The 19,013-nt window shown below is 44.5% G+C and overlaps 1 protein-coding gene and 1 long non-coding RNA gene across 3 annotated transcripts in view; one reads left to right on the top strand and one right to left on the bottom strand.

Moving 5' to 3' along the window:
* Positions 1-2,001: 2,001 nt before the first annotated feature.
* Positions 2,002-18,404, top strand: LOC142601046 (uncharacterized). The gene is made up of 3 exons (XR_012834603.1): positions 2,002-2,615; positions 11,639-11,769; positions 18,140-18,404. It is a non-coding gene; the product is annotated as an uncharacterized LOC142601046 (long non-coding RNA).
* Positions 7,532-19,013, bottom strand: part of CRADD (CARD and death domain containing adaptor protein) — an 81,990-nt gene continuing 70,508 nt past the window's right edge. Inside the window, exons 3-4 of one of the 2 annotated variants that reach the window (XM_075748551.1) lie at positions 16,674-17,030; positions 9,536-9,673 (exon numbers count right to left, since the gene is read on the bottom strand). In XM_075748551.1, the coding sequence (XP_075604666.1) occupies positions 16,723-17,030 (308 nt within the window). In that variant the 3' untranslated portion in view covers positions 9,536-9,673; positions 16,674-16,722. Of the gene's footprint in view, positions 9,674-16,673; positions 17,031-19,013 lie in introns of both variants that reach the window. The other variant, XM_075748561.1, reaches the window with a different exon arrangement.

The raw sequence follows: 19,013 nt of genomic DNA, 5'->3' as shown, positions 1-19,013 counted from the left end.
GTGCTGCTCATCTTTTCCTCTTTCTCTTACAAAGCTTATGTTCCCAGGAGTGTTCACAGCAGCGAACATGGCAACCCTTCGATGCTGCTTCTGATCAGCTGCACTTCTGTGCAGCACTCCTACTTTGTTGCTGTAATGGCCCTTAAAAAACATAAGCGTTTGCCAACATGCTCAAGTACAGGACAACACAATGGCTCTATTTGAGAAATGCTGGCTTTTTAATGAAAAACACTGCTATTTGCCAGGGCAAGCAGCATTCACCACTGCATGGATAGCTCTAAGTCAACGGGCCATGCTCATCGTTGCAGGATTTCTGGGCTCAGCAGCAGTACACCGCGGGGCGGCTACTCTGGCCATGTCCATAGCACGATCCGGGTATGGAGCAGAGCTCCTGCATGCTCTGGGGCACTTGCATGGTGCACCAGCCACCAGCTTCCACGTTGTTAAGATCAGTGAAGCTCAGGCTGCCTGCACAGCAATCAGTCTGGCCTGGCAGCTGGACGGCTTCGAGTCCTGCTAGGAAGGCCCCTGGATGACTCCCGTGCCCAGTGCGGCCATGTGGTACCGCTGTGGGGTGGACGGGAAATGGGAGCGGGCACGCCGATGGCACTGTGCACGCCAATGGCACTGTGCACGCCTTTGCCCTCCGACAGGGAGGTCTCTGCACGGGGGCATGGTGAGAAGGAGCAAGATGGACTGAAAAGTGCCACTGTGGCCCATCCTGAGGGTCCATGCAGGCCCACACTGAGAACATCTGTGGTGGGGGAGGCAGAGGAGGACGGGCTGCGAGCGTGGGTCGGGCCCATCTCGGGCGTACAGCAAAGGGGTGCCCTGAGGAGCGAGCAGGAGCACAGGCCTCCGCGTTGGGCACAATGCTCACCCTTTCCTCTTCTCCATGCTCAGGGTGCTTTATTTATAACACTATAACATTTATTTATAAGAACAAACCTGCATTTATAAGACAAGACACTCAAGAGAGGTTTTGAAGCAGCTGGTGCTTCTGTTGACTTATTTTAGTTCCCAAGGAACCAGCTATTTTTGTCGTCAGTTTGTTGAAGCCAGGCTACGTGTTGACTCACAGCCCCGCACCAGAGTCGGGCAAGCTCCTTCCAGCCTCAGAGCAGCAGGCAGGTTTCTCCAGCCGATGGAGCCTGACCTTCTTGTGATGCTCTCCATCTCCACCAAAGCTGCACCCAATGGCTCAGGCGCTTAAACATGTCCCAAAACTGGGGCCCAAAAGCCAGCAGGAGACCTTGGATGGGGTGGCCGGGGCTCATCATCCAGCTTTGCATGGCACATGTCCTGACGTTGGCCCGGCGCTCATGACCATGTGCACGGAGGTGGTGGTGGCCACATGCCCCTCAGGCAGCGCTGGGTGGGCAGCAGCCATGGCCAGAGGCGTTTGCTGCTGGCCATGCTTGGCCAGGCGCCTGCTGGTGCTTCTTTTGGGTGACGACTTTGCTTCAGTCACTCATGGGTTGTCACCTCGCCAGGATGCAAGCCTCATGGGAATTAGCTTTTGGAAATCACAGCTGCGTGTCCTGTGAGCAATGTCCCTTCTAGGAAAGCATGTTAAACCTGGAGCCAGCCCGTCAGCTGGATTTCAGGGTGAAATCTGATGTGTTGGTTGTGTCTGCCTGGGAAAAGAAAAAAAAAAGAAAAAAAAGAGAAAGAAAAATCCTACCTGCTGTGGCATCTGCTGGCATCAGAGGACACGTCTTGCGGCGCACGGCCTCGTGGCAGGGATGGGGAGCCAGCAGGCAGGGACCTGGGGCACTGCCAAGGACGGGGCAGTGCTGGGAGCGAGCCCTCTGGGAGCTCCGGAGCTCATTCCCTCCTCTCCCGATCCCTTTATTCTTGTCGTCTACATGCTCACGCACACGTGTCCCCCTCTGACCTGTTTGCTGTTCCCTGTCATTACCAGGCACCCTGGAGGCTGACTCACCAGAGCCCTGAGCTGACATGGAAGCAGAGAAGCTGACAACCCATGACACAGAGCCCGGACTGCAGCTGAAACAGAAAAATCACAGTCCTCAAATTCACAACAGGCTGGGCAGCCAGACTCAGGGCTTTGTTTCCAGTCTGGTTTTCTTCAGATCTTTGCTATTACTCCTGCCTGCTTTTATGATGTGGCTTTTGCTTTAGATAGTTAGTTTCAGGGGGGGTTTTTGGTTTTTTTCTACAGAGTTCTGTGGGACCCAAATACTTGGTGCTGGGTGAGAAAAACCTATGTGTATCACAAGGAGGAAAACCTCTGCTCGTGTCTTCAAGGCCCGTGTTGACACGCTTTGCACCATTGCTGAGAAGCACGCCCGTGCTCCTCAGAGATCTCGCTGCTCTGCAGAGGTTTCAGTGCCCCACCCTGCCCGCCGTGTGATGGCCACTGGTTCACACAGCAAACCCCAAGCACGCAATAAGTAAATAATCTCAGGCTCGCTACGCCTTCTTCGAACTCTGCTCATCAGAAGTCTGCATTGCTCTACAAGTTGCAGCCTGAAGTGGTTTCTCAAATGTTGCAAAGTCAGGACCAGCAATGGAGAGGAAGAATATGTAATTGTTGAGGCTCATTTCCCATGGAGACATCAGACCCGATGGCACAGCGAGCCCAGTGCGAGGCAAGTAAAATTCCTTCAGAAGGCTTGATTTCCCAGGTTCCTACGTGGCTTGTTTGTTAATCCTGAGACTTTTCTCAGAAGTCTTTATTATCCAGAACAGGGGTGTGAGCTGATCGCATGCTGCTTCTTGGAAATTACTGGGAGGCAACTTACTGGGAGGTAATTCTGGATGGGAATCTGAACAAAAGGTGTTGCTTAAGCATTTTGAAGAATAATTGAGCACTTGCTATGCAGTTTGTTTAATAACCTGAAAGACGGATCCTTATCAGGAGTCTCCACATGCTCTAGTTATTCAATTGCTTTCTTATTTAAATAAAGCCCAGCAAATGTGTCCATAAAAATAAAATTACCTCATAAAAGGTGGTATCACTGAGGTCTGCCTGCTCAGATAATTGAAAGTTATATTTTCCTGTTAGTATGTCTTTATATCCTTGTTTTTTACAGGGCTGTTGGGTGCCCACTGGGCTTTCAAGGGCAATGACTGCGCCAAGCATCCCCAGCGCCTTTCGTGTGTTAAGGTCCCACGAAGGCAAATGTTGTTGTGGGCTCGTCCCGACTGGCCTCAGCCGAGTGGGAACACTCCTCTTCCTGCAGTTCACAGGGTTGTGAGCTGGGAAGCATCACTCTCCTGGTGGAGAAAGTATCACTAAAGAATCAAAATGAACATCAAAGGAGTGTAACAGTCTCCGCATGTCTGCTTCCTAGGGAAGGGTGTTCAGCGTGCATGCAAAAAAATACCCCCGCTCTAGTTTGCAATGATTCCCTTCAGCATAATCCAAAATTAATGGTGCAAAGACGGAAGACTGGAGTCAACACAAATAAAATAGGTAATGATTGAAATCACAGTGAACAGCAACATGCAGATGTCCCGGGTGCTAGAAGAATCTGCCTATTTTGAAAGTCAGAAGGACGCATTCTGAGGCCCGTGCTTGAGCTGCATGCCATGGGGCAGGCTGACTTACAGCTGTGGAATGGCCAAGTGCAAGCAGCCTGATCACGGGGTAAAACGCACTCTACCAGCACAGAAATCAAGTGCTGGATCAGCTCTGAATTTAAGAAAAAAAGAAAAAAAAAAAGGCATTGTTCATGGGAAAATAACTCGGGCTCTGGAAATGTATCCTCAACTAGAAACACTGCTGATGGGACATGCACTTGAGCAGTGCTCCCAGCTAAGGTGGTGTCCTACCCTGCCCTGAGCCTGTTCATGGAAGAGATTCTGTCATGCAGAAACAGGACTTTGGGCAGTTAAATATTATGCCTAGGCACACATTCCTCAGGAAGGGCTATGACAGCACTCGCAGGAGAGTACTATAACTAGCTAGCAAGTGAAAACAGCCTCTGAGCGTATGCTGCGAGGAGTTGCTAAGGAGGTCTCTGTGTGTCCTCTCTCTGTGAATGGGCTTGCTGCCGGTGTGGAGGAGGTCTGGGTGACATCCCGGGAAGCTGATGGTCTCTGCACACACCACGTGAACATTAACACTGGCTGTGGCAATTCACGCTGCCTACTTTGCCCTCCCAGGGTCGAGTGAGTTTGTCCCTCTCCTGGGCAGAGGGCAGTTCAAGTACTTGGCTCGTTCAATCCTCTATGCCCTTTTCTAAGGCTGATAGCAAGGGCTGGCGCTCCACAGGTCAGAAATGAAAGTCCTAAAGATAGAAGAAAGAAAATGTGTAGTTCATTTTGCACAGACTGCCACTAGGTTGCGTTTGTTTTGGGTCAATGTGGGTTTGGATCCTTGATCTCGAGGTGGAAAACTCCACGAATCTATTAACAGTCTCCTGAGCCATCAAATCCCACCTCTTAGGGGATTATTCACGTTCCAGAACTCAAAATGATCTTGGTTTTGGAAACATACTGATATCCTTTGCTGAATGGCTCCACTCTCTGTTCTTTTTCCTTTCTCATGATGCTTACTTTGAAGTGAATAGTGCAAAGTAGCACTTGAGGCAGTGAAAAGAGGACCCCATAACCTAGAGTGCTTACTACACCCACAAAACCCCTTCCCTTTTTATTGCCCCAAATCCATAAAGACTGCTTTTCAAAGGGAGGTAGTAAAAGTACCACGCTTCAGCAGGTTCCAATTAAAGAAGGCCTAATCCAAAGCGCATTGACGTTACTAAGAGACTTTTTGTCTCTCTGCTGTTGGGGCTTGGACCAGACATCAGTGTCAGAAATGGTATCTGGAACACGTGCAGACATTTTAAATGCAGTCACTGCTGCAGGAGTGCCGGGAGTCTTCCTGCGCCATTATCGGCTATACCGATCGCTCAGCTCTCCACAGCAGCTTCAAAGGGAAATTGCTAATTCATCTTTTTTTCACAAATAAAATGCTAGGTTCAGAAGTGAATTCTGCTAAAACACATACTCCTTTTTTGAATCTGGAATGATATTTTCAAAGATTAGTTCTGTTTCCGGCAAATGTTCCTTTTTCTCAGGCAATCAGTTAAAAAAGACACTGTATTCAGGCCAAAAAAAGCCCAATCACTGGTTTTATTCTTAGGTCTATTTATCAGGTGATAGAAAGAAACCTTGAAAAAGTCAAACTCCTTTTCATTTGGTAAAATCTGGACAAAGCTTTGGAATATTCATTGTAAATACACAAAGCTTTTAGGAACTGCCTTTTCAGCTCTACTTTTACTATACTTTGACATTAATCTATGGCTATGGAGAATAGGGAAGCTTATAAACAGATTAGCTCTCAGAGACTGTTTCTACTTCCAGTAAGAAACAAAATTGGCAGCATAACCACATTTAGCATCAGATGAGCATGCCTTCTATGTTCTTTGAATATAATACGACTTTGTTTATTTTTCCAGCCTTTTGCAAAATGTTTTATTCCATAGATCAATGACTGTCATAACATATGACTCAAGATGGAAATTTCCCCCGCATCATCTGGGAGAAGCGGCTCAAAGATGACTGCATTTTATTTTAGTCTACACTCCAGCCACTGTTCAAGGCGGCGTAAAGCCTCCTTGACATGGTTCTGCCCTGAGGAGATCCCTCCTTTGTGATCATCTGTGCTGCTTTACACAGCTGGGAAGTAGTGCTCTTAGACCTTGCCTGTTGCTATGCTAAGAGCCCACCTGTACTTGCAGAGTACAAAACAGTTTTTATAAAGCCCACACCAAGGAAAAAAAATCAATGACTACTTTTTCCAAGGACTAGAAGCTAAGCCATCCATTTCAGCGGAAGGTCCAGCAGGGGCCACCTTTATGCTTTCCTCTCTCAGGGCTCCTAAACACTGCCACAAATAAGTAGATAGCAATAATACCGTTTTCACTAGAAAGGCTTTTTCAACATCGATTAAGAAACTCAAATACATCGGAGAGCAGTTGCTGCTGGCTGACCTTTGCCCCCGAGCCCACGCGCTAGCCCGAAGCCTGGAGGGCCACGCGCCCCAACGCAAGCGATGAGCAGCGGAAGAGGGACGAGCCCTTGCGGGGGACTGCCCTGGCTGTCAGCCTGCCCCGCGCACCAGTCCTGGGGGCATGGCGGGAAGGGAGGACAGGAGCCCCTGCGCAAGCCCCCTGTGGTCACCCAAACTGGTGGTGCAAGGGAGTCGAGGCAAAGGGAGAGATGGGGAAATTTGCTCACTGAGTTGCCTCACTTCTGAACAATACTCAAGTCACAGGCTTGTCTACAAGTGAGATTTAAATAAATAACATTTGCCTCCAAATTAGTCAGAGAAGAATAAACATTTTAAGACCTTTTGGCTGTCCTAAGAGAGAATAAGGCGCCTTGCTATACATCTGAAGAATTAAATTGTCTTAATTGCATCCTTGTGCAAAAGCAAGCATTACAAACAGAAGAAAAGTATTTTTAAGTGGATGGAAAAATCCACTGGGTTAAAGGAATACTACTGTCAAGTTAAATGTGTCCTTGCATTTGTGTGGTGCAAAAACAAGCTTTAATAAAACTGAAGAGTCTAATAGGAACATTTCCATGAATTTAAAAATAACAGCAATGGAAACAATCTCATAAAATAAGTAAACCTCTCCCTTCAATATTTGCAACTCAAGTATTACAGCATTAATGTAGGGCCTGGGAATGTGAAAGTAACTATAAATTATGAATTAACCGCTTTGTTCTACAATAGGAGAGGCCAGGTTTTAAATTCCTTGTCTAGCTGTGGCTCCTGTAATTTCAGTACCACCACTGGGATGCAGAATTTAGCCCACTTAAAGACCAGTTGAAATGGAGAAATTACCTGATATGATACTCACCCATCAGGTTTCCAGGGGCCCATAGTAGATACACAGCAGGACACCTGCCTTGTAAGAAGGCTTCTTTGGCACGACACTTCATACCTACTCCAGGCCGTTTTCTTAACCATTAAAAAGACTCTAAATATATTAGTTAGGGATAACCTGTCATTGGTCTTACAAATGAAGAGCATGGAATGCAAAGTTCACCCAAAGGAGATGGTACCAGGGTCCCCCCGTGGGTGTGCCCATTACACTGCTTTATCCCCTGGACTGGTTGCCTTCCCGGAGCACTGCGCTCATGCTGGGTTAACTGGGGATGGCTCCCTTGGAGACCAGTCTCTGTTAAGACTTGGTCCGTGCTGGCTCAGAACAAGATAAGGTACTTGCATTTATCTTATCAGGAAACACCTTCTTCCTCTAAACCATGTTTTCAGTAGTTTCTCTTACTCCCCATCTCCAGCTTCTGTTCTTCCCAACTGCTGCCAGGGACACTGCTTTGCTCCTCTTCCCTGACATGCAGACCACGCTGCTGCCCACCTCACCGGCAGAATTGCTTCAGAGTCCTCATCACACTTGCTCCCTACGCTGGGCCATGCTCATGTGAATTTGCCAAATGTCTGTACGCCTGCTCTAGGGTGGTTTTCAATCAAAAAGAGAACATGTTGGCGTTAAAGCATCATGAAACAGAAAAATAAATCCCAAGACCTAAAATGATTTACATTGTTTATTTGGGATTTGTTGATAGACTTAAACTCTGTAAGCAGCCATAGTAGGATATGATTAGTTAAGATCTGAGCGAGGTACAACAGGATCACGATTTACTGAAGGTCAGAACTATATACAGAAGATTAAAACCAAAATACCACCAGACCTGGTCCTGCCAGGATATGTTTTCTGTTTCCATGCTTCTGAAAATCAAGGCAGGCAGGATTTCCTTAAAGTCGCTTTGTCTTTCCTAATTTCCCAGATGTCTTCCAAAATCTGGGTATAGGAAGAATTAAAAAAAAAAAAAGGCAGTAAAGTTCATTCTTGCCCCAATAAAGACTTCTGACAAGGCTGTTAAGCTGTTAAATTATATAGGGCAGATCTTGTAAGATGGGAAGTTACTTGGCAATGACTCTCTAGATGAAACAATCTACTGTAACTTGCTCATAAATAGACCTGGAAAACCTGCATCGCAACTTTGTTCTTCATTTACTGTACAGCAAACTGCTCAGGGAGAATTAAAGCGTATTCTGCCTCTTACCATCAGGCCTGAGAGTGCAGCTGGGCACCTCTATCATCTTTGGATACATACCCTGTGGACTGATGCCCGCCTACCTGGTCGGCAAAAACCTCTGTGGTTTCTTCCAGCAGGAAGAAAATCTCCTTGACAGGAGGGAAGCAGGAGAAAAGTCCAAGCTTTACTGTTCTTCTGGATAAAATCTAATAATCACTGGTGGTGCAACTACAGCTGGCAAAGAACCAGGGACAGGAGTGTCAAAGCTGCCTCCATTGGGTGCAGAAAAGCTGGCAGAAAGCAAACGAGCCTCATGGATGGCACAAGCTGAAAGGAGAGCAGTGGGGAGTTCATCTTGACCAAAAAGGACCTGCAAGCTTCAGTAGCCTGTTGGGCATGCAGTGGTCAGAGAAAGGTGCCTACGGACACTTGACCTAAGAGTAAAACTTCTGTGCAACATGACTGCCTGGATCCAGAGCACAATACAAAGGCTATGCAGGCACCAGGTTGTCTCCCAGTTTATTAGCGGAGGCAAACACAGACAACTTAGAAGTTGTCTCATTTGTTAGGCCCCTTCTCACTCTGTTTGCCTGTTCCTGCCTATCTTCTGATCACTTTTCTACCGCCTGTCTTCCCTGAGAACTCCCCACCCGTGCTACGCTAAGAGATGGCATACGCGCACGGTGCCTGTCTCCTGGTAGAAACCTACACCCGTGAAATAATAAGAGGAAAAACCCTCACAGGCACACTAGGTTCCTGTTACTTCCACTTAGGGCCAGTTTCAAAGGCAGGCTAAGGTGGCAGCCATCTATCCTAGCAAGAAACTGTATGTGCTAAAACTTTTATAAATGTGAAATTAGCCACCTGCAATAACTGTTGTAAAATTGTTAAATTAGTAACAGTGATTATTCTCATTTCTTGCTGGGATATCAGGGAACTAGCACGGAACAGCAGTAAAAAAGGCTCCTACATAGTCCAGAAAATAGGTTAAACCAAGTGTTGCTCCCGCAATGAAACCAGAAACCTTGCTGAACTCACTGCAGGGCCTCCTGCTTGCAAGGACTTTAAGTGTCACCCTATATCCCCACTGGAATAGTACAAAAGCAAACAGGAAAGAGTGATCCATTTTTTAATGCCTGCTAAAAATTAATCTGGCATGAAAAGAATTACAAGTCACAAGATGCCACAGAAAACTGGAATGTTTAAACTTAGTTAAAACACAGTTCCCAACCCCATTTTTTCCAGTTTGAGGTGTCAGATCTTCAACATACATTTCAGTGAATCCTCTTTATTTAATTTAACAAAGTACTTGAAAGCTCCCAATCAATAGCAAAGCTTCACTCAAGCATGTACTGTATCACCGAAGGATCCACTTCTTCTGCCATCAAACTGGCATGCAGACTTTGGATTGTTGCTTTTTTCCCCAAACGCTGTCTCCACAGAACGAACGCAGCTACGATCTGTGACTGCAGGTTGTGAGGGTGATTGACTTTACATCGATAGATGTCAGTATGGGACAAACCCAAGCAAAGAACTATATGCTCCCATTCGGGTCCCAGTCTCCTTGCAAGCTTGTTCAGCTGCTGATCTGTTGGTGAAGTCTTCAAAATACATGGTGCAATTTCAGTTATATCTGTAAAAGAAAAAAAAGAAGAAAAAGAAAAAGAAGAAAAAGAAAAAAAGAAAAAGAGAAAAAGGAAAAATGAAAAAAGAAGAAGAAAACACATGTCACTACACAATGCTGCAAATATTAATGTAAGACCTTGACAAAGAGGGAATAAGCAAAGCTGAGGTGAAAGAATTCATTAATTAAACAGAATACATACTCACTTATAAAAATTACTCACATAATCAACTGTAAGATTAATTAGAGGAAAACTAATGCTCGGTGGACCATACTAGGGTGTCTTGAGGTTTTGGGTGTCAATAATCCAGTTATCAGAATTCTATTACAAAGCCAAGACTTCCAAAAGTAATTACAGGTTTTGGGGTAGTGAACAAGAAGGGTTTTCAAGGAACACTTTTCCAGCAGCCATCATCCTCTGAAAATTAATCTGCTTGCACCAGTATGATATAGTGACAAATGACAAACATGGGACCAATAACACCTTAGTACTCCTGTTCTGTGACTCTGTTTATACACTTCAGAAATAACTTTGATTCCTTTGTTACTAGGTATTACTCTATTTTTTTGCTGAGGGCTGTTCACAGGAAATTCTTCTGCCTCCTAAGATGCTACTTACCCTTTGCGCCCTGTCATATATGGCAAACTCATCTTGAGGAGACCAGCTTTGAGGGCTTTTCTATTTGAATGAACCCATAAGCATGGTTCAGGTGAACCCAAATGAACAGGGCATCAACACTGTCCTCCAATACAAACTGTGCTTCCTTGTTCCTCATCCCAGCTGTAGTAACGCTCCTGAGAACAGGCATGTCTGTGCTACAGCCCCATTCACCTGGCCTCCTTGAAGCTGTTTACAGGAGAGTGCAAGGAAGTCCCATGATCTCTCAGGGATTTCTGCCCTATGTCCCTTAGTACAGCCCAAGTACCCGACATGCCCCAGAATGCACTCGCCATCCGAAATGATGTTTAGCATCCAACTGGTACCCGAGTCACGGAGGACAGGATCAATACAACTACCAAAACAGCTTTCACAGGAAGCATTAGGGTAGCTGTAATTATCAGTGGTAAAAAATCTCTTAGGGACTGAAACAAGTATTTCTTACAAACACAAGTGATCTCTTTGCGTATTCCCTATGGTAATCTGATCATTTAAAAACAAACAAAAAAGCATTAATAGCAGAGTGATAATACAGTGCTGTTCAGAAACATGCTGTATGAGATCCATCTCACCTAACTACAGATAGCCCCTCCTGAACTAATTATACTAGGATTAATTAGTGCGAAGGAGAGAAATAGGCTCTTCCAGAATACAATCTATCTCACTGGAAAGAAGATGTCTAAAATAATCAGATTAATTACTCCTCTAAACATGCATGTTTCTCTCCATTGACTGTAAAAGAAGCACTGGGTATAAGCTCAGATGTTGACGTCGACACTGTAAACACCCAGTGCTGGTGAAACAATTCTCTGCCTGGAAACTCAAACCACGTACCAGTTGCTTTAAAAAGGTACATTTAGAAAAGCAGCATAAGATATCTATAAAGCATATTTGCTCTTCAATACCCTTTGTGATCACAAGCTGAAATGAAGGGTCAATGCAGCCTGCAACTGCTGCTTTGCTCTTGTTGCTGAAGATACTGCGTCAAACCAGAGCAAAAATATCCCCAAGAAAATGCTAATTATAGCCTGTCAGTCTGAAGCAGCAGACTCCCTGCAGAAGAGCTGCTTTGCAAAATCTAATTTATAGCTCCAATATCATGCTCACAGTCTCCACTACAGTAGAAGAGCAACACTAGAAAGCACCACTCCTTCATTTTATCAAAAGTAATTGTTTTTGCATAGAATACCCAGAGCCTGCAAACGTTTGTACAATTTAAGCCCAATCATACATAAGTACTATACAAAGCTGCTTTGAGTAAAGGGAAAATTGCTTTCTGAAGAGTATTTAGGTCCCTTTGATCTTCCTGTCTCCAGATTGCCAAAGGAACCCAGGGCAAGCGCTGGTTCAGGGACAGGGCAGAGGACGCACAGCTTCTGAAGAAGGCTGAGCAATACTGATGGGGCTGCCCTACGCTGTCACATCACACGAGATACCAGCTCCACAGGTAAGTCAGGATGAGGGAGTGCCTTTCATGAATGCAAATATTTGAGAATAACTAAAATTTAAAATAAATATAGCTACACTGTGCTGTCACCAACATTACTTTTTGCTATTAAACCCTTGTATTGTCTTATTATGGTCAGCTACTAAGCATAAAGCAGTGTGCCCAAAGAAGCGTTACCTGCCAGCCTGGGCTTTTTGCTTTCACGCTGGAATTTTTATATTTCATGTTCACTAGCAGAATGATTTTTATGATACTGAAATGTGATCAAGCAGGGAGGCCTAACAATAATACATGTCAGCTTGTCCATCCAGCCTTCGATATTAGGCAGACTTTTTTACTACAACAAGTATCTTGCCTTTAGCCTGTTATCAGCCGTTTAATAAGAATAAGAATAAAACCCATCCAGGAAATCTTTTCATCTTACACTACCATCTGATTCTAATATGGATGTGGAATATTCTGGGACAGAAGCCAAATGTTAAATTTAATACAAAGGACTGTTATTTTAGTCCCATTTTATTTTCTGTGATAGCTCTTTTTCAGCTGTGATACAGTCACTGAGGAAAATCTGAGACAAGTATTACATGACAGGCAATATTATTTAGAAGTATAGAGAAATATTTAGTGAGATCTTTTAGTTATGACAAATGCAAAATCACAAAAAGATATGGATATGTTCTAGCATGAATGCCACTCTTAATTCAATAAACGTAATGGCATTTCAGGTAAAAGGGAAATGAGTTTTCTGTGCTTCAGCACCCAAGCTGCTTTGAACACACTGCAAAAACATTAAAGATGCCTTTTTTTAGTTATGTTCACTACAGACCCTCACTTATAATCTCCATTTGTCAGGAATTGCCTGAGGGAAGTAATGAGATTAGAGCAAAAGTTTCAATTATGCAGATCCTGCAGTTGCATTTGAAAGTTACGTTTAGGATACCGAGACCTCAATTTTGCAAAAAAAAGCAAAACGAGGACTGCACTGTTAGAAACGGGACGAAGCGGAGCTTGGGGCACCACCGGAGGGTGCCGAGGGTTTCCCTGGAGAAGGCAATTTGTGGTGCAATCACCTCCAGCGAGTGCACTGAGTGAAACACTGCGTCCAGCTCTTAGGTCTGCGTCCAGCTCTTAGGTCTGCGCCACTAAGTGCCAGGGCCACACGCTGTGGAGGTTTAGAGGCTAAAGTCTTGCTGCTCACACTGAAGCCATTAAATCCCTGAGGAATGGGGAGCTGACGGCTTTGTGCTGGGGAGTGAGCCAGCCTGGTGCAGAGCTGCTCTCCTGGGACTGCCGGCCAGCTCGCTGGCGCAGGGCTTGGGACCAAGAAAATTCCCTTTCTCTGGGCTGGAGTTGAGGAGGACACTCTCCACCCTGGTTTTGGAGCTGAAACCAACCCAAAGACCTGCAGATCCTTCTATTTGAAGCTGCAGCACGAAGGAATGCACTTCTCCCAGTCTCCAGCTCTCACTGGTCAAGGAAGCTCATCCACCCTAAGCCTCTCTCCTAGCTGTCCCAGTTAAAAAAAATGGGAGATATTGACAACTTCTGGCCTGTGTGTACATGTGTCGCTTCCAGACCACTGTACAGGTCCGGGAGATACAATGGTGCTGCTTGAGTGTGGACAGGAAACAGAATTGGATATAAATAGACAGTATCACAGATACGCACCAGACAAAACAGAGTAACCCAGATACCAAAGCTATATATGGGGCAAAGGCAGCCAGTCACCACTTTTGCATTTCTTTTTCTTCAGGATCTCTCCAGCTTTAAGAGGAGACTCCAAGAAGATGTTGCAACAATCAGGGGGATGGAAAATAAACTCACCCCAGCTTTGTCCCGCTTGGCACAAGTGGGAGGATGCAAGATAAAGTCCAGAGGAAATGGGCTTTGAATCACTTAAAGACTTTTTCTTTTTCTTCTTTTTTTTGCTTTCTCATCACCATCTCTTTTTTGCATGAAAAAAGCTGAGATCATCTCTTAAGCTGTCTTGTGCCATGGGAAAAATCTTTATCTGCATTGAGGAACTGACCTCTATGCTGCTGGAACACAGCGGGGAGCAAGCGAGCTTTGCTCCAACACAGGACACAGCAGCGAAAAGTGCTGAGGCATTTTTGGGTGATCTGCAAAGTATTCAGCTGATTCCTCAGAACTGCTGGCAGCCCAAAGTGCCTTATGGTTCTGTCTAAAGGACCCTTTTCCATGTAAGTGGGACTTCTCTGTGCACAACCAAAAGCATCTGTTGGAGTTTCAGGGAGCCTTCTCCCTTATGCAGCCAATAGATTTTTACATGATGCAACACAAAACCAACTTTCTGGCTTTTGCTCTTTGCTGCGTGAAAGGGACTTTGATGGAAATTATGTACCTAAATGCAAAGCGCTGATAAAGTCTCAATCAGCTGTTGCCTAATCCTGCAAGGACAACGCCACAGGCAGTTCAGGAGTCAGTTTGGTAGCCAGTGATACAATGGCCCACCTCTCATCTAATAACTATCTAATAAATCTGTCCTTTGGGAGAGGATTTTCTGGTGACTGGTCTCTGCTTCCAGTGCTGCCTCTGTATTTTATCCATTTAAATTGCCATGTACATATTCATCAGATAAGAAGACAGAAGCAGCTCTGGGAGAGGAGATGGGAATCCAGGTCTCTCTGAGCTGCATATCCTAATGCTGAGGTGCACAGTCATGCTAGTCTTCATTCCCTTTCTCCTGATAAATTATTCCACCAAAAAATTATAAAGATTTCCCTGGGAAGGGTCAAGCATGCTTCCCAGCCTCTAGAATGGAGACTGGTGGAGAAAAGGCTCCCTTGGGAATCAAGGGCTATGCTGAAACAGAACAAAAGGGAATGCAAGGGCCCTTGGCAGAAGCAGTGCTAGGCAAATACTCTAATTTTTATATAATCACATCAGAAACAGGTAGATGATTCTGCACTTCAGACCCTGCAGAGTTGGAACAGGACTGTAGAAAGGAGTAATTGCTTAGGCATGCATCTGGCCTCAACATCTACTGATGGGTGTTGATTCCTTCAGTGATCTGGACAACTAACTGTTGTTCACTTGACCCTCTTACAAGATCCTGCTCATCATTTCTGAAGAGTTCAAAGCAAGCATTTCAGAGTCCTCTTTAATTGTTGTCTTTCCTGGCATCTGGAATACAGTTCTTCCCTGAGAAGTGCTAAACTTAGATCAAGCAGTTCCACAAGCAGCAAACCAAAGAAGCCTTGTTTCCCCCAGGTGTGAGTCCTACAGCTGACTCATGCTTCAGGACTTCTCTCCTCCAGCTGCTTACCAATTCTCAAGACACTCATGAAATTGCTCATCTCCACAACAACAACTAGGCAGGCTTCTTGAAGTTGGCCAACAGGTTCAGAGGCTACTATAGGTAGATGCATACGCACAACGGCTGACAGTGGAGGAGCGCACAGCCTTGGTTTCTATAGGAAATTATGCTAAAAGGGACTTTGAAGTGCCACAGAACCATTGTGGCTAACGTGCCAGCAGCCGGTGACATTTGGGACACTTCAGCTGAAGGGAAACATATATAGTAAAGAATCTAGTACCAGGCTCTGCTTCTCTCCAGCCCCCTCGGAGCACAGTGCACTTGTTCAACTAGCCTGAGTCACAGACTCAGCAGCGCGTACTGAATGGGCATGGTCATGGTTGCCAGACTGTGTGCTGTGTGTTTTGGCAGCCGTGTTAGGTTCCAGAAATTATTTAATGACTGAATGTCACAACAGCAAACAACTTGCACATAACCAGGTATATTTGCTTTAAAGTGAAATCCCCTTGGCCTGAGCACAATGGTAGAAGTGGGTCATGAAGTAGAACAACACTTGGCGGATCAGGCTGGGACAGGCTTTCAAGAGCAGTGAGGTGGGGTTGGAGAACCTGAATTGGAAGGTAAGCACGTAACGCTCCCACTAATGGAGAGATCGGAGACTTCTGAGAGCTGCAGCCCCCCCTTGAGCCGCCAGAGATTCTGGATGAAAGGGAAAGCAGAGAGTAAGCATTTTGAGGGATCCCAGGGGGTGGTGTAGATCTCTGAAGTCAATGACCAGATCATGGGGGAGGTCCTGGTAAGAAGGGTGGAATAAACAGAAGGTGCTGGGAAACTGCAGGGGGTGGCTAAGCTCAATTTGTTAGAAAAGGGGATGGGAGATGACAGTGGGCCTCCACTTGTACGGCTGCTCTTCTGCTTGCTTGTTCAGCTGTTCTCTCCCAGCCTTATACTAACCGGCAGAACTGCAGGCAAACACCTGCCCTCTTCCTACAGCACATCCAAATTCATCAGCTCTAAGCCAACCTGCGGCAATGAATGACTGGTGTGCCAGATGGGAAAGTATCACGCTGGATATATGACGCTTGGCAGGCCTGCGTGCAGAATGCAGCGCTTACTCCTCCTGTGCAAGTTAAAAATGATCATGGAGCATTATACGGTTATTTTGTTGTGGTGGACTTTAGGAGGGTCTCATTCAGGACCTGTTTAAATACAAGAAATAAGCTCAAAACACTGATCAGTGAAGAAAGTAGAACAGACTATCTAGAAACCAACTCCTACTATATAATTTGGGTGTTGGTTTTTTTTCTTGTTGTTGTTTCTAATTAAACACCAGACTGATTCAAAGGCTGGGAAGGGAACATTAGTGTTTTGCAACAGCTCCAAATAATCGCGTTCCAGGAAACGTGGAAAAGTATTTCTCTTCTACGTATCACCATAGACATACCTTTCTATACATCTGCGAACCACTAGGTTCGCCTCCTGGTGTCAGTGAGTTTTAAAAAATGTCTGACCAAGGATTGAGAAAAATTGAACTGTAAATCCCATACTATTTGAAGACAGATAGCTGATCCCATTATATATATCTTTGCATGTAGAAAGTTAATGCTCTCAGATTAAAATAACTTACGGAAGAAGATTAAGATAACTTGGAGAAGATGCATAGCCTTCTCCTGCTTTTAGCACATGCATAGCTGTTCCGCTGCCTCTCCTGCCAAACGTGCATGGCGAGTTACACGGGTAGCTGCGAGGTGGAAGACTGTGGTAGCCGCTCCACTCCTCTGCGCTGGCTGCCTCCTCTGTAGGCTTCTGCTCACTACCAAAGAGATGTCCTCCTCCTTCATCCCATCTGAGGCTATCAGAGGACACCATTTAACGACGACTGCCAAGCACGTGCTGATCTCTGTTCTCCACTTGGGAACTGCTGCTTCTTCCTCCCATAGAGCTGACTGAGCACAGGGAAATCCTGGTGATGGAAAACCTACACCTTTGTAGGAACAACAGGCTCAGTTACCTTCCTAAGAATAAATACTATCTTCTGTAATACAATCAAAACAAAATCTTGGTCAGTTAAATACCCAAACTAAACTACAGAATGGAATCGGTACCATAAGCACATTAAAAGAAAAGCACCTAAATCAAGGGTTTAGAAAGCGGCATATTTTTTTCATTTTATATAGTCAAACAAATTTGACAGAGAATTTTATGTTTGTCTGAGTATATGCTGCAGTTATGCTTCACAAATGCAGGACTGGAAAGTTTCTGTATCTTGATAATTTCTGAACTGATGAATGCAAGCAGTCATTAATATACAGAATGTGTATGAATAAAACCAACCTCTGTCAGTTAGTTATCATAAAACACTTACTCGTAAGCGTACTTCTATCATGGTAATTTACATTTCCATGTCTTGTAATTAAATTATGAAAGGCACTAATCAAAATGAAAGCAAATATGAAATAAATTTTTAAGACCGGCTGCATTCCGCCACATCATGCTGTTTTTTTAAGACTTGTATCAAAAGACAGGAAGTTCTCTGTCTTATTTTAAATAAATTGGAATCTCATACTCTGACAGCCAACTTGCAGAATAAATTGTGGCCATGATCCCGTGATAATCAAATCTATGGCAACTTTAAACAGTCTCCCTCAAGTGAAGCAGAATCCACCCATGGTACCAACTCCTTCCTGCCAAAAGCTTGCTGGGACTCAGCATTACTGGTGTAATTAAAAAGTGCATCTATCTTCATTCGTTGGCGATCTCTTCCCCTGTGTGAGTTCTAAAGCATCACGCTTTGTGACATTTAATACATTCTGGGTATTAGGGTAGGAAAAAAAGACAGCATAAAATTTTGAAAATCTACAGGCAATTCAAGAACGCAGATGTTTCTACTTTGGCTCAATACCAGCAGCTAATTCGTATATTCTTTATCACTTGCTAATGACTGCCTAGTAGCTGTGGATATGGCAGCAGACTGCTAAGACCTGAAACATAAACATTCAGATTTCATGACAAAAGTTTTCAATTGCATTCCCACTACTCAGACCCAGTAGCTACGCAGCATTCCTGAACTTTTTTTTTTAAGCTGTTTTACAGGTTTTGTACCTCCACAGATCTCTGCTATGCTCATGGCCTTCAGTACTAATCCATGTTAAACAGATTGACAGAGAAGTCCTTAAATAAATTCATGGTGCCTTAAATTTTCATTCTTTGCAAGCCACAGGGAACAGTCCCCGAGGTTTAATGAGTTGAAAGAGATTGGGTTTTCACTTCTTCGTTTGCTTTTTATTGGGAAGAGTAGGGAGGAAGTTTCAGCAGTTAATAGTGTGGATGTTGTTCTGTTTCCTGTGCAAAAAAATGAATTACAACCCTACCTCGTGGTTCTCTGCTCTTGCATATCATGAAATCAAATAATTAATTTCATAAATAAAATGGCGACTGCAGATGCATGCAAGGAAAAGAATACCTATGCAAAGAAAACACAAACACAACATATATCTGCTCTATTTTCAAGCAGGATTATGTGAGCATTACAGACAGGATTGGACTTAATCATTCTGTGGTTTTTTACTTTTTTATTTTTAGCAGCATTTGATGCTGCTGTAGATACTGAAGTGGAAGTAAAATTTTCTTGATATTTCCTATGAATTTCTGTATTGTTATACGTAAATAAGCTATATGCATCAGCACTGAAGCCACAGCTAACGATGGCATCCTTGCAGTGACACCTTTGGTACAGGTTCAGCATGCAGCATTACACTAAGGAAAGAAGAAATATCTACTCAGTTGGGAAGTTCTGAGGAATACCTGAGATTTTAGGAATTATTTGGAAGAACTGCTTAAATACAGATACCAAGCATTCAGACCTTGGCCAAAGATTTTTTCTCCAGATGAACAAATATGACTTGAAAAGTTATATGGAAAGAAGATGCATGACCAGCATGCATTTTTGGATGCCAGATGCAACTAG

The sequence above is a fragment of the Balearica regulorum genome, chromosome 1 (genome assembly GCF_011004875.1).
Source record: "Balearica regulorum gibbericeps isolate bBalReg1 chromosome 1, bBalReg1.pri, whole genome shotgun sequence".
NCBI lineage: Eukaryota > Metazoa > Chordata > Aves > Gruiformes > Gruidae > Balearica > Balearica regulorum.
The sequence above is the reverse complement of the archived record's forward strand: the minus strand, read 5'-3'. Positions and strand labels throughout refer to the sequence as shown.